Source organism: Amaranthus tricolor, chromosome 11, assembly GCF_026212465.1.
Source record: "Amaranthus tricolor cultivar Red isolate AtriRed21 chromosome 11, ASM2621246v1, whole genome shotgun sequence".
Taxonomy (NCBI): Eukaryota; Viridiplantae; Streptophyta; class Magnoliopsida; order Caryophyllales; family Amaranthaceae; genus Amaranthus; species Amaranthus tricolor.
In genome coordinates, this window is record NC_080057.1 from 15,523,466 (window position 1) to 15,538,240 (window position 14,775).

At 31.6% G+C, this 14,775-nt stretch overlaps 1 protein-coding gene across 1 annotated transcript; it reads left to right on the forward strand.

The window, feature by feature from the left end:
- The first annotated feature begins 12,863 nt into the window (after positions 1–12,863).
- Positions 12,864–13,604, forward strand: LOC130826540 (zinc finger BED domain-containing protein DAYSLEEPER-like). Its single transcript, XM_057692122.1, has one exon. The coding sequence runs from the start codon at positions 12,864–12,866 to the stop codon at positions 13,602–13,604; it is 741 nt and encodes a 246-aa protein (XP_057548105.1).
- Positions 13,605–14,775: the final 1,171 nt, after the last annotated feature.

Consider the following 14,775-nt stretch of genomic DNA (forward strand, 5'->3'; position numbering starts at 1 on the left):
TTATTGTGTTAATTTAATTTCTTCCATCAAGATTTATTTTTATAGTTTATTTTAGTTAGATTTTCTTATTTATATCCATTGATGGTGTTTATTTGAAGCTTAATGCTATTTTTCATGGCGGTTGATGATATAGAAATTTATGGGTTTTTTCTCACTTCTCTGATCATGTTTATATTTTGTGGATAACTTCTAATTCTTCATTATTTTAGTATTTTATTATTTATTTCTTGATTTGAGTTGATTTATAATATTTCTCTATTTTTCTTGATTATTTCTTTTGTCTTGTTCATTTTTAAGTTATTGGAGCTAAAATGGTTTTATTTGCTGTTAATGATTTTGTTAGTTGTGATGTTGATTAGTGAGTAGTTAGTTAGGGGTTGGGGTTAGCTCAACCTTTGTTGATGGCTTGATAATGGTGGAACATTGATAATGGTGGAACATTAGTTGATATTGGTTTGAATGGAGACTTAGGAGAAGGGTTGCTCCATCCATTGTTAGAGGGTTGCCATGGTTGCTTTGAGAGGCCAACGAGGGTTGGATTCCAGAGTAACCTAAACCCTTGCTCAAGGAATGGAGTTGGGTGCAAGGGATCAACGAGAATTGAACCTTGCAATCACCCTTTCAACTAGGAGTTTTCCCCTTTGCCTACGAGAGTAGGCGAGGATTGACGGATAGTAGACATTTTTTTCCCGATTCTCTTGTCTTTACTCATAAGAGTGAGGACAACGAGATTTTCGGAGGTGATCACAAGCCCAATCCAGAATTGGATCACTCTTTGTATTGTTTTCCACTTCTCTCTAATCAAACTAAAGGAAATCAAAACCTCTATCATAGGATAGCCGTCACAAGTGAGTTAACCCCATCCTGGTTCTTCTTTTTTTGTTATTTTCGTAGTTGTAGTAGTAGTCTAACCCGTATACAATCTTCCAATACATGATCCCCAACACCTAAAGAGGCCCTAAGTCTCGCAATTCGTCTCCTTGTGAATCGACCCCTTACTTGTCACTACACTTGTGTAGAGTTAAATTAGGGTGTTTATAAATTTTGTTTGATTAGAGGCTTTAGCGACAACACATAAAAAGTACTCTGTCAGCAAGGCATGTGGTTCAGGGTCTCAATTCAAATCTTACAATTCTAAAGACTTAGTTCAATTATTTGATGAAGAGTTATTGGAGTTCAAGACTTAGTTCACTCACAAGGACTCCTGGATTGTTGCCTCATTTCACTAAACAACAAGCTCAAGGCTTAGTCCACTTAGTTATTATGTGCCAAAGCCTTCTCTTGCACAAGTATTTTTTTTCTTTAAATGTCATTTGTGGGGAATTGTTGGATAAATGGACCTTTAAAGGTAAGGAACTCATTGTGGTTACCATCGAGACTTTATTGGTTTGCCATTAATCAATTAATGCATACTAATGCTTCCAACAATTGTATTCTCATTCATGAGGTTGATTTAATGTTATTAAATTATATTTATGCTCTTTGACTAAGATTAATGAGGCTTAAATATGACCGTTGGGAAGTGCTTATATATAATGTGTGTTTCATCCTTTTGGGAACACAAAATTCACAATTTCTCATCTTTTTATCTATTCACTTGTGCAAGAGTGGTATTTGCTCCACACCTTAAGTAGTAAGTGTACATTGCTTTTGGTAGGTGTGTTAACCTTGACGAAAATCCCCTCTAATTGCACTTGGGATAGTCTGGAAATAAATTTCTTAATGCAACAACAAATTCGTGTCACGCCAACATTTTCATATCAAACACATGCTAAACACAACTCTATACACATTTCTCATATACAAATATTATGCATACTATCAATAATAATATGTCTTGATGATTGTAGTCATAAGAAGATTTTGAGCAGACCTGAAATAGGCTTATAGTTCCAACATTACCTTTGCTCCAACAACAATCTCTGGTTAATATCCTTTAATTATAATATGTTTGTAATGTTTATAAATTTATACTGCAATGAATGTGTATGATGCCTATTTTTATATTTCCTCTTTATCAATTATGTAAGGGTACTAATTGAAATTTGATAAAATCTGCAACTTTAAAATCTATGAATTTCTACATGAACTAATATTATTTTTTTACGAGTAAAACTCAATAATTTAAAGGAAACTTATTATTTAAATATTCAATTTACTCTATTTGATAATAAAAATCTCATTCTTTGATTAACATATAAAAATCTCATCTTTATATAATTTATTCTTTTAATGTATTGTGTGGTTACTTCACACGTTAATTAAGTGTTCGTTTTTGTTGTTGATGAAGATACGTCATGTAATAACAAAAAAATGTCTGATTGTTGCTACACAAGCTTACACATGTAATAACAAGGGGCTAAAAATTATTTTGGTTGAACAAAAGACATAAAGCTGGAATTTTTATATGTTAATCAAAAGGTGGAATTTTTATATGTTAATTATAAGGTGGAATTTTTATTATCCTAAAGATGCGTATTTTGAGTTTTTATTTTCCTAATCTGAATATATATTAATTTTTATAAAATTAAAATAACATTATATTACTCTTACTAATTACAATGGATCTAAGTACGTAAGTAGCTAAAAATACAATAGAATTAATAATAAACATAAATTATCAATTTCAAAACTTAAAAAGCGGATTTCTAATTATTTAATCCGAATAAAACTAATTCAAATTTTCACCAATTGAAATAGATGGGTTGACTTATCCAACATAAAATTTTGAACACCCTTAGTTATAACGGATCCCGTCTGTGGCTTTAAGATTATAATATTTCTTAAAAAAATCTCATATAAAAATGTATAATCTGACAATTTCTGTGGGATAAACTAGAGAGTAGTGATGTACGTACTCACAGCAATTGCCTATTTGCCTCTAATTTGTGGCTCACAATGTACCTCCATAAATGTACAACACTCATCATCAAAAACTACTACGTCTAATCCGATAAGAGTTTTCTATACAATAGTCTTAGGAGGTGGTTGGTTTGATATAAACTTTTTAATACCAAGTAAGAAATTTAATTATCATTATTTTATATTTTTTGTTTGGTATGATATTAGGTTAATTCAATCCCTTTCTTAAGGGTAATGGATACTCTTATTTTGTTACCACTCATTTATGTCAAGTAATAATTAAACTCCTCTTCTATAATCAAATAAGTATCTCTCTTACATTTTCATACCAAACAATATATAACTACAAGTCATACTCTTACCCTTACCTCTCTTTATCAATCATACCAACCTTTTGCAACTAAATTTTGGTTCAGTTTGTTGTTCTTTTCAAATATAGTCGAATTTTGTTAGATTTTTATAGAATTCTTTAATTTGAGAAAGTTAGCAGTTATAATGATTTTTTAAAAAAAGAAATTACCAATCAAAATATATATCGCGTCACAGAGAAAGGAGATCCAAAAAATATATTTTGAGACTATCTATCTAAAGTCAAGGTTTAGGAAATTAAAATTCGCATGTGATAGAATCATACAAGAAGTTAATTACGCACATGTAATTCCTATTGAGGAACAAACATGTAAACTATTATTGTCTGGTTTCACTTTGAATTTGTGATCAACTCTCCCCATAAATGTGATGTTGAAAAGGTTGTCTAGCACGCATATGCAGACCACAATACTTGTGCAATTAGGCCTAATAAAATTTTGGTCTAAATCGCAAACTAAATTGGATCACACCGTAAATTTAGTATTTGGTCTGTATACAATCTAAACGTTCTAATCTGGTTTTTGTCAAAAAAAATTATAGTTTTCGGTTTGGTCCATTTTTTTATTTTTTCAGAACAGACCAGGCCGCAAATCGTTCTATGATTAAAAGTCATAATTTTTTAAAAAACTAAGTTGTTATCTAGATATTTTGAGATGTTTTTATTTGTATAGTAATATATACTTGAATGATGTTAATGCAATCAACTAATTACGAATTATTATATTTGGTGATTGTGGATGCAAAATATTTGCATAAACACATATATTAATTTGGAAAAGCTATAAAAAAAAAATCAGATCAAACCGTTGTAGAACGGTTTGGCGTGGTCAGGTCTGGTTATTTAAATAGTTCGCTCCAATCTTGAAAATTTCCAAACCAAAATTTTGGTTTGGTCTTATTTTAGTATCAGACCATACCAAATCGGATTGTATGCACCCTTATATGCAGTATTATTTTGTTAATTAATGAGGAATTGGTTTTTAGTTTTATTTATCGTTATTAACATCGGGACAAAAGAAGAAAATGGAAAAACTAAGTAAGCATAGAATTTGGATTCTTATCTAAAAAAGTAAAAATGTAGTACCAGCTCAAATTGAGATAAAACCTATCCTCACCTTTTGTTTTTTTATTTAAGATCATGTAGAAATCCAGTGTATTAAACACAAATAAATGCTATTTTTCTGAAACATTATTGGTTTGTAATGGAAAGAAAAGTGACAATAATTCTATGAGATGTTACAATTATATTTACTTCATAATTTTTGTTGTGTAGTTATCTAAATAAACTAAGTAAGCAACCAAATTGATTTTTTTTTAATTAATAATGGGTGATCCTTCCTCTCCTTTCTACCTTGGACCACAATATCGGCTAGGGGAGTTTACTATTTAATGTTCGAAATTTTATGCCTCTCCCCGATCTACATTGTTGTCTGGTTATTTTTTGGCAATGAATATTCTTTTTCAATCATCTTGTGTGGACACTCCACAATAAAATGGACGGATTAAAGGCAAATACAAACACATTTTTAGCGTCGGGCGGGCTTTGCGATTCCAAGCTAATTTGCCTATTTATTTCTGGGGGGAAGTATGTACTTGTCGCAGCTCATCTCATTAATCGTACCACCACTCCTCTCTTACATAATAAAACACCATCTGAAATTCTTTTAACACTACAACATAATTTGCTTTTAGTGGAATATATTTAGCGACATTTAATTTAAATATCACTACTTCAAATTTCTAATAGTATATATATTGAATATATTAGACCCTTTATCAGCATAATAAAAAATCATACCAAAGCTCTTCACGACATAGGATCTAGTGACATTTTTTATAAATGTCATTATAGACTATAGTAACAATTACATATGTCACTAAAGGCCAAATAAAGTGTCACTAAATCATTTTATAGTGGAGCTTAAAATAAAAACCAACAATTATTATACTAAAAATATAAATCAATGGCATTTTCTAAAAGCCACTAAATCCTATGTCACAAAAAACTAAATTTATTTTTGTGTAAACAAACCACTCTTGTTTGATTCCAATCGTATTTTAATCTGTTTGTATTTTACTCACAATCAAAAAACCCATGAAGATAAATTTTGCTAGTAAAAGCCGAAAATGTGTGTTTGTGAGATATTCGCTTGGCTAAAAGGGATGGAGATTGTATGACCTTGTACTAAACAATTTTTTGCTTCTCGAGATGTCAAGTTTTTAGATAATGTTTTTTCTGTTGGTGGCCCGAATGATGTGAATTTCAATACCGAGGATTCCACTACTCAAGACAATATTCATATTGATTTTGCGGCCTATAATTTGGGTAATTTTGTGTGTGAGAAGGAGGATGAATTATTTGTGTCTAACGAGCCACGGGAAGTTTTCGTCATAATAAATGGTGTGCAGGACCCCGTAGTGTCGAGTTCAGCATCAGCCACTTGGCCCCTCTTCCCAGCCATTTGGACCAGCTGACTGCACGAATCAAGGACCCACTAATGTAGTTTTCGTTTGTGGCTTTTGGGAAAAAATCTAAAATGTGGTATTGGGATTTCGTGATTCACACAATGTTTGCTAATAGTACGTCTCTATGGCTTCTTCTTCTTTCAGTCACTCCTTTGGTACTCCGCATCCTTTGCAGACTATAATAATTGTGACAATTTTCTGTAAATTATCATAACTTTGTTGTAGCTATCATTAAAAGCGATGATCCAACATCTTTCATAGAGGCGATGAAGTCTGAGGGGTGGCACCAATCGATGAATGAAGAAATTCAATCATTAGAGGATAATGGCACATGGACTTTAGAACCTCTCCCCTTGATAAGCGTGCTCTTGGTAGTCAATGGGTCAATAAAACCAAGTACTTGTCTGACGGTGCAATTAAAAGATTGAAGTCTCGGTTGGTAGTATTGGGGAATCATTGATAGGCAGGCATTGACTATAATAAAAAATTGGGAAATTATAAATGGTGCCCTTGTACTATTGAAAAATTACAATGATACCGAACTGCATTTCAGTGGTACCCCCCAATTATATGGTAATTACAACCGTGACCTTAATGATGAATTTTCCGTTAAATGTCTATTAAATTTGGAATTTAACCTAACCATGGTTACTTTTTTCATCTTCTTCCTTTTTCTCTTTCATGGCTGCTCTTCTTCCATGGCAGCTCTTCTTCCATGGTTAGTATGGAATTAGTCTTTGAATCTTTGCATTAGAAATACACTTACAAAACCCCACAATTCCTTCTAATTCAGTGTAATCCTAATTCCAGTACAAGCTTTTTCTCGATATTAAATTTCTGGAAATTAGCTAATTTCTCGGCATTAAATTCAGTGTAATCCTTCCATGGGGTTGCTAATTCCTCAAAAAAAATGTGAAATTGTAAAACATGAACCCTAATTTAGTTCATGCCATTTTTGGGTAAATTCTTTGTCTCTCTTTTAATCTGTATTTTTTCACTTTTGGGTAAATTGCAGCAATTTGAGTTCAGCTCTTCAATTTTCATAGTGAATACCCAAGAATAAATAGACAAATTAGGATAAACTAAGAACCTAAAAATTAAAAAGTGCAGAAAAATGTAGAAATTAAACCCCAAATAATTATATAAATTAAACCCATAAAATTGCTAAAATTGAAACCCAGAAATTGAATAACATTAAAAAATAAAAAATATCAAAATTTCAACAAAAGTTGCATAAATTAAATGATAAAATATCAAAGAGTCGTCGACAAACCCACCGTCGATCGATCTCCTTCTTCACCATCAGATGTCAAGCTAATATGGAACACCAATAATCTTCAACGGTCAAATTAGAAAATGGAAGAAAAGTTGGGTCTCAATCCCTCCTTCATCATCTTCAAACAATTCAAATAAAATATTTAAAAAAGTGGGCAAAATAATTACCATATTTGGTTCAATTGTTCAATCCCTATATATTTGCTCAATATAAATTGCAAATTCATTCATACCGAAATGTTGAATATTGAAATTCGATAAATCGAAAAAAATTCCAGATTATAAATGCAAAAGCCTTAAGCCTTTTCTAATTTCATTTTTTTCTTTTTCGAAAAATGGAAGCTTTTGGTCTTTCCATTTATTCTTGGGTATTCACTATGGAAATTGAAGAGCTGAACTCAAATTCCTGCAATTTGTAATTTCATACTAACCATGGAAGAAGAGCTGCCATGGAAGAAGAGCAGCCATGAAAGAGAAAAGGGAAGAAGATGAAGAAACTAACCATGGTTAGGTTAAATTCCAAATTTAACGGACATTTAACGGAAAATTCATCATTAAGGTCACGGTTGTAACTACCATATAATTGGGGGGTACCACTGAAATGCAGTTCGGTACCATTGTAATTTTTCAATAGTACAAGGGCACCATTGATAATTTCCCTAAAAAATTTGCTCCAACAGCAAAGATGACAATAGTTCGCACTTCTATTGCTATTGCAGCTGCCAAAAATTGGAAACTTCATCAAATGGATGTTTACAATGCCTTTATGCACGGTGATCTTGAAGAAAAAGTTTACATGAAGCTTCCTCCTGGGTTTGAAAGTTCGAATCCCTTCTTAATTGAGAAAAATCATTGTATGGTCTCAAACAAGCTCCTCGTTGTTGGTTTGCAAAACTGGTAACGGCTCTAAAGGAGTGTGATTTTCTTCAATCTTTTTCGAATTACTCTCTCTTTTCTTTTACTTAGATTAATGTTCAAATTAATCTCTTAGTATATGTTGATGATCTTGTCATTTCTTGTAATGATTCGGCTGCACTTAGCTCTTTCAAGAGTTATCTTAATGATTGCCTTAAGATAGACTTAGGTCCTTTGAAATATTTCTTCGGCAATGAAGTGGCTCGTAGTTCGGAAGGCTTGTTCTTATACCAAAGAAAGTATACTCTTAATGTTATTTCTTCTGGATTTTAGGCGCTAGACCGAGTAGGTTTCCTATGGAACAATATCATAAACTTACTTTAGGTACGGAGGAATTACTTGTTGATCCGGAATCTTATCCTAAACTTGTGGGTCGATTGATTTATCTTGTTGTTACACGTCCTGATTTAACATATTCATTCCATATTTTATCTCAGTTTATGCAAGCACCTTGCATTGAACATTGGGATACGGCTTTTCGTGTTGTTCGTTACTTGAAAGGCATTCTGAGTCAAGGTATTCTATTGCGGGCCAAGTGTGATTTAACGCTACTGGTTGGTGTGACTTCGATTGGGCTTCTTGGCCACTTACTAGGCACTCTATTACTGGTTGGCTTGTATGTCTTGGACAATCTCCAATCTCTTGGAAAATAAGAAAGCAGCAAACTGTATCACGATCTTCTGTTTGAAGGCAAATACAAGGCAATGGCCTTAGTTACTTGTGAGTTAAAATGGATTAAAGCTTTCTTGTTGAGTTTGAGTGTTCATCATTCGAAGGAAATTTCGTTGTTTTGTAATAGTGAGTCTACCTTGCATATAGCAAAAAAATTCGAGATTTCATGAATGGAGAAAACACATTGAGATCAATTGTCATTTTGTTCCCAATGTTGTCAAAGAAGGCATAATATCTCCAACACATGTTCCGATTGACTCTCAGTTGGTAGGCAAAACTCAGTTTTGACACTCTCCTTTTCAAATTTTCAATTTCACCCTCTTCAAAAACCCTCTAAATTCATTTATTTTTCTAAATCTCACATACTTAACATTTATTTAACGTAAAAACAACATGAATTTCTGTTTCGATTAACAAAAACACAAAGAAGAAAAAAATCTATAATATCAATCGACTTATTTCTTTTAAATTATTCAAATAAATATAAATGTATTAATGTCATTTAAATTAACATCAACGCAATGCAAACATAAATTTGAAATGTCGATCAATTTAATTCAATTTTATGAAAAAAAGATTAATTTAGCATAAACCAATGTAATTTCAATTTATTTTATTAAGAAACATGTTAATTTTGTTTAAATTAACATAAGGTCAATATAAACACAAATCTAAAACGTCGATCCATTTAATTTCGAACTAATTTTGAAAAGTAAAAGAAGAATGAAAAATTGCAAAGTCTCATAAAAAATGTGCGACTTGGCTACGTCGAGTCACACATTTTGTGCCACTAGACCCAGTTCTAGTTGCACATTTTGTGCGACTGGACCTATGTCGAGTCACACATTCTATGTAACATGGTCACTTCCTGGTCTTAAAAAAATTCAAAATTAAATCGAATGTGATTCGATCGACATTTTAGATTTGCGTCTACGTTATTCTTATGTTAATTGAAATAAAATTAACTTTTTATATTTTTTTTCATTTAAATCAAAATTAATAGATTGACATTTTAGATTTGTCTATAATGCGCTTAGGTTAATTTAAATGAAATTAATTGATCAATATTTTAGATTTGTGTCTTTGTTGTGTTTACATTAATTTATATCAGTTAAAATGGAAATTTAAGGGCAGAGCAAAGATTTTGAAAGCCGTATTTATTTTTGCGATTTCATTCAAAATGGAATCCTTCATTATATCAAAAGATAAAAAATTTTCCAATTTAAGAAAAATAATCCTTAACAAAATATATTGTAAAATTATATTCTAAAATTACTTAAAATATAAAAAGGTTTACAAACAAATTACTAAAAGAATGTTGCTATTTTCACATGTCTTGAAGCAAAATCATCTACAACACATTCAACATCAACTTCCTCTAAAATATCATTTTCAATTGCCATTGAGGCCAGACCATTTAGCTTCTCTTATGACATAGTGCTTCGCAAATATGACTTCAATAATTTCAACTTTGAAAAACTTCTTTCTGCAGATGCAACAATAATGGAAATAGTTAATAAAATTCTGTAAGCAATAGTTGCATTTGGAAAAGAAGTAAAAGGTTTCATAAATTCTAATATGTGAATTACTCCAATTTTCTTATGTAAGGCTCCCTAAGCAACATTAACTCACAAATAAATCATTGCCATCAATGTCGGATAACTCACCTTTTTTAGAGAACTTTTCAAGTGAGCACAACATGATTTAAGTTTTTCGTCATCTATGAAAATTAGTTTATGAAAATTGAACAAAATGCCAAATATGTTCTCATAAAATTAGCTTCACTTTACACTAAAGTATTTGTATCTTTTTTGAGCTATATCAAGGGCTTCCTAAAGTTCATCAATTTGAAACCTTATAGCTTTTATACTCTCAACTCTACTTTCCCATCGTGTGGTTGATAATGGCTTAAGTATCAAATTTTCATATGTTCCTTCAAAATAGTCCATTTTTTGCAGATATGGAAAATATAGTGTAAATACATTGGACAATGCCAAAGAAGTTTCTTGCTTTGTCTAAAGTACTTCCCATGTCACATAAGACCAAATTGAGACTATGACAATAATCTCACGGAGTAAAAAAAAAAATAAAAAATAAAAAAAAAAAATAAAAACCTATAGGGTTCAATTCTAATAATATTTTTTGAACACCTTGAAATTCAAATGTTGTGTTTACGTTTAGCAAGTGATGAATTTATCAAATTTAGAGAGATAAATAATTTTCGAGAATTTTTGAAGAGAGAAGAGTAAAATTGAAAGTAATGAAAATGAAGATGGCGATACACAAAAAAAGATGCCCTTAAATAACAAGGTTTGTCAATTTTGTGAGCGTGATATAAAATGATAGGAACAATATTTGAAAAGCTTGAAGCATAAAACTCTAATCTTACCATTAGATAAGAATAATCAAATTTAAATACTATAGAAATGTTGGTATTGTATACTCTTCTGTCACACTTAAATAGTGTTAGTGTTACGTCAAGTACCAAATCTCCTAGTGCATAGGGTGAGGACATGGGAGTGTGATGTTTGGTACTTTTATAGAGGGATTGAGACAGTAGGCTCAACACTCATTTAAGGTGATGAGTGTATTATCATTTATGAAAACACTGGGGTGGTTCCCTGGTGCGGGGGCGGAATAAAAATTAACAAATTCTTTAGGCTCTTTGTAATTTTTAAAATTATGATATTTTTCTAATAACTTTGTACATTTAAATACTTAACAAACACTTAATAATTTAATATTGAGGCCCTTAATTTTTCGGAGCCCTATGTGATCGAATATGTTGAATATGCTCGGAACCTCCCATGTTGATGGGGTGTTGAGATTTCCAATGCAAGAGTTGTGCAAATGGTGAAGGAGGGTGGTGTAAATTTAAATTTTACCCCTTCCATCATTCTATGTCTAACCTTGTCTAACCTCACCAATAATATGGTGGCCTGGGTCGTTATTGAAGAAGAACAAGGAAGATTTATCACCTAGCTATGATTTTCAGCACATTCATCCTATACTTCCCTTCAATCTTCTTCTATTACATTACTACTCTTGCCGCTATGTTAGGGCTTGGAATTTTGTTGTTTCTAAGCTCAAATCTTCCTTGTACTTTGATTGGGGTCATTAATTTTCATCTTTTTCTTTGTCAGTTTAGTAATTTGTGGTGATTTTTGGTTTAATTATTAATATTTGCTAGATTTTCTAAGTGCTCCTATTATAATTTATGGATGGAAGAGTATCATAGAATAAATAATTTGTACATATGTGATTTTTGAACCTCCAAAATTTCAAATGTACAAATCTATGTAGAATGAGTTCTAGTAAATTTTACAAAAGCTCAAAAGATATTTTATTTTAATTATGTTTCACAAATAGCTAATTATTTGAAATTCGTTCTTATATGAATCCACATATTGTTAAAAATATATTTTTGAAAAGAAAATCTTTAAAAAGAAGTCGTATCCCAACTCTATCAAAGGCCCGAGAATCCGAGTTTGAGCAAAGTCGGAGGACACGAAATTTGAGTCCAAGTCGGAGGTGGGGGTGAGAAAAGTCCGACTCTTATTTGGAGTAAAGTCAGAGCATGCATACTTTGATACGAATCGGACCCTTTGTCATCCCTAGTAATTGACTATTGACCTTTGTTATTGGTTGTTTTTTAGTTTAGATCATTTATTTGGCTTCCTAGTAGCATTGCTTTTTTATACTATTAAGCTAACACTACAAAAACACAGCAACTTTCCGACCACCCAAAACAGTCAGAAATCAGTTGGTATAGAATGGTAAGAAATTCACTTTAGTAGGAAAACAATCAGAATTTTCGACTAATCATAGTTAGTCGAAAATTCAGACTAATAAAAAATGGATGAAAGGGATATGCCATGTCATACTCACGTGGCACCCACATGGCCTCTACTGAGTGCCCACTTCGCGCCAACATGGGACCCACCACCTGCTTTATACACAAATGTCTTGGGGAAGTTTCAAACCCAAGACCTCATAGATATTACATCCATGCTCCAACCAGTAGGCCAAGTGTTGATTAATGATATTTTAAGCTATGTTATTGAACTTATAGCATATTAACACTCCTACCACTTAGTGTATTATATTATTATTATTATTATTATTATTATTATTATTATTATTATTATTATTATTATTATTAGTTGTATTAGTGTACTATTAGTCGTATTAGTTTAGTATTAGTCGCATTAGTGCAGTATTAGTATTTTTATTAGTTGTATTAGTATATTATTACTTTTATTAATATATTATTACTCGTATTACTTGGTATAGTCGTATAGATAATGGATCAAAATCAATCACAATGTACGTCCAAATCAGTGGCACAACCACAAAATAATTCTGTTACGGAGTCAAAAAATACATTGGATGTAGATGAAGAAGGGTTTTTTAATGATGATGGTACTCCAAGTCATTGCACAAAAGATAAGGGAAGAAAAACAACCTCTGAGGCATGGAATTATTTTGCAAGAGAGGAGGTAAATGGTGTGACTAGAGCTGTCTGTAAGCATTGTGGTGTTAGTCTAATAACTGGTGGTAATAGTGGAACTTCTCATCTCTTGAAACACGCAAATAAAGTTTTCTCAAGAAGACATTTGAATCTTACACGTGGTCAAACAACTTTAAGAGTTATGAAGGAATGTGATGGGTCAAGTTCTCTGGAATATAGTGGTAAAAGCAAACTTAAAGAGTTCGACCAAGATTTTTTGAAAAAGGAGTTAGTTTCCATGGTTATTATGCACGAGTATCCATTGTCTATGGTGGATCATATTGGGTTTAGGAGGTTTTTTGAAAGCCTTAATTGCAATTTTAAGATGATTTCTAGGTCCACATTAAAGCGAGATATCATGAAGATGTTTAAAAAAGAAAAACTTTCTCTACATAAATTGCTCGAGCATAATGAAAGTAGAATTGCAATCACTATAGATATGTGGACTGCAACCAACCAGAAGAAGGGTTACATGGTCATAACTTCGCATTTTATTGATAAACAATGGGTCTTACGAAATTGCACCTTAAGGTAAAATCTTACTTATTTACTCATATAATCATGTTACTTTTATTCTTATCATTTGACTAAAATATATATTATATTATATTATTCTATATACGTTTTGCTATGTGCCTTGTCCTCACACCGGAGGTGTTATTGCAAATGTAATGATGGATTATTTGTCTCAATATTGTTTACAAAATAAAATATCAAATGTTGTTGCTGATAATGCCACTACTAATGATGCAATGATAAAGCTTTTAATGGATAAGTTTGAGAAAAGGTCTTTGATGCTTGAGGGTGATCTTTTGCATTTGCGTTGTAGTGCTCACATATTGAACCTAATAGTTCAAGATGGATTAGGGGTTATTAGTTCTACAATTGAAAAAGTTCGTGATTGTGTATCTTTTTGGATGTCAACTCCTAAAAGAATTGAAAATTTTGAGGAGGCTTGTCGTTTTTTGGACTTAGCTAACATTAAAAGGCCTAGTCTTGATTGTAAAACAAGATGGAATTCAACCTACTTGATGCTTAAAATTGTTTTGCCGTTTAAAGATGTGTTTTCAAGGTTAAAGCAATTGAATAAAAAGATGAATTTTGTTGTTCCTAGTGATAAGGATTGGGAATTAGCTGAGCTTGTTTGTGATAAATTAGAAATTTTATACAGTACAACTAATGTTTTTTCTGGAAGAAAGTTTATCACTATTAATCTTTTTTTTTCGAAGGGTTTGTGAGATTAAGCTTGCTATGGGTAGGTGGTTCCAAAGTGATTTTGAAATTATTAGATTGATGACAAAAAATATGCTTGAAAAATTTGACAAGTATTGGGATCATATGTGTGAACTTTTGGCTATTGCTTCTATCTTAGATCCAAGAAATAAGATGGATTGTGTAGAGTTTTATTTTAGAAAAATTTTTGATGTTAATGAGGTTGATATGCAATTAGCAAGAGTTCGTAGGTGTCTTGATTATTTGATTGTGGAGTATCAAAGGAAAAGTGATATTGTGAAAATTGTGAATGATATTGGGCAAAGTAGGAAACGATCTGCACCAAGTTCTATAGACGGTGCACAAGATGAATTTGCTCAATCTAAGAGAACTAAGGTTAAATAGGTGAATAGGTGTGAATTGGATTTTTATTTAGAGGAAGAACCATTATCAGATGATGAGGATTTGGATGTCCTTTATTTGTGGAAAGTAAA

Coding starts and splice junctions, on each gene's coding strand:
- LOC130826540 (XM_057692122.1), top strand. CDS start 12,864: ATGGATCAAAATCAATCACAATGTACGTCCAAATCAGTGGCACAACCA.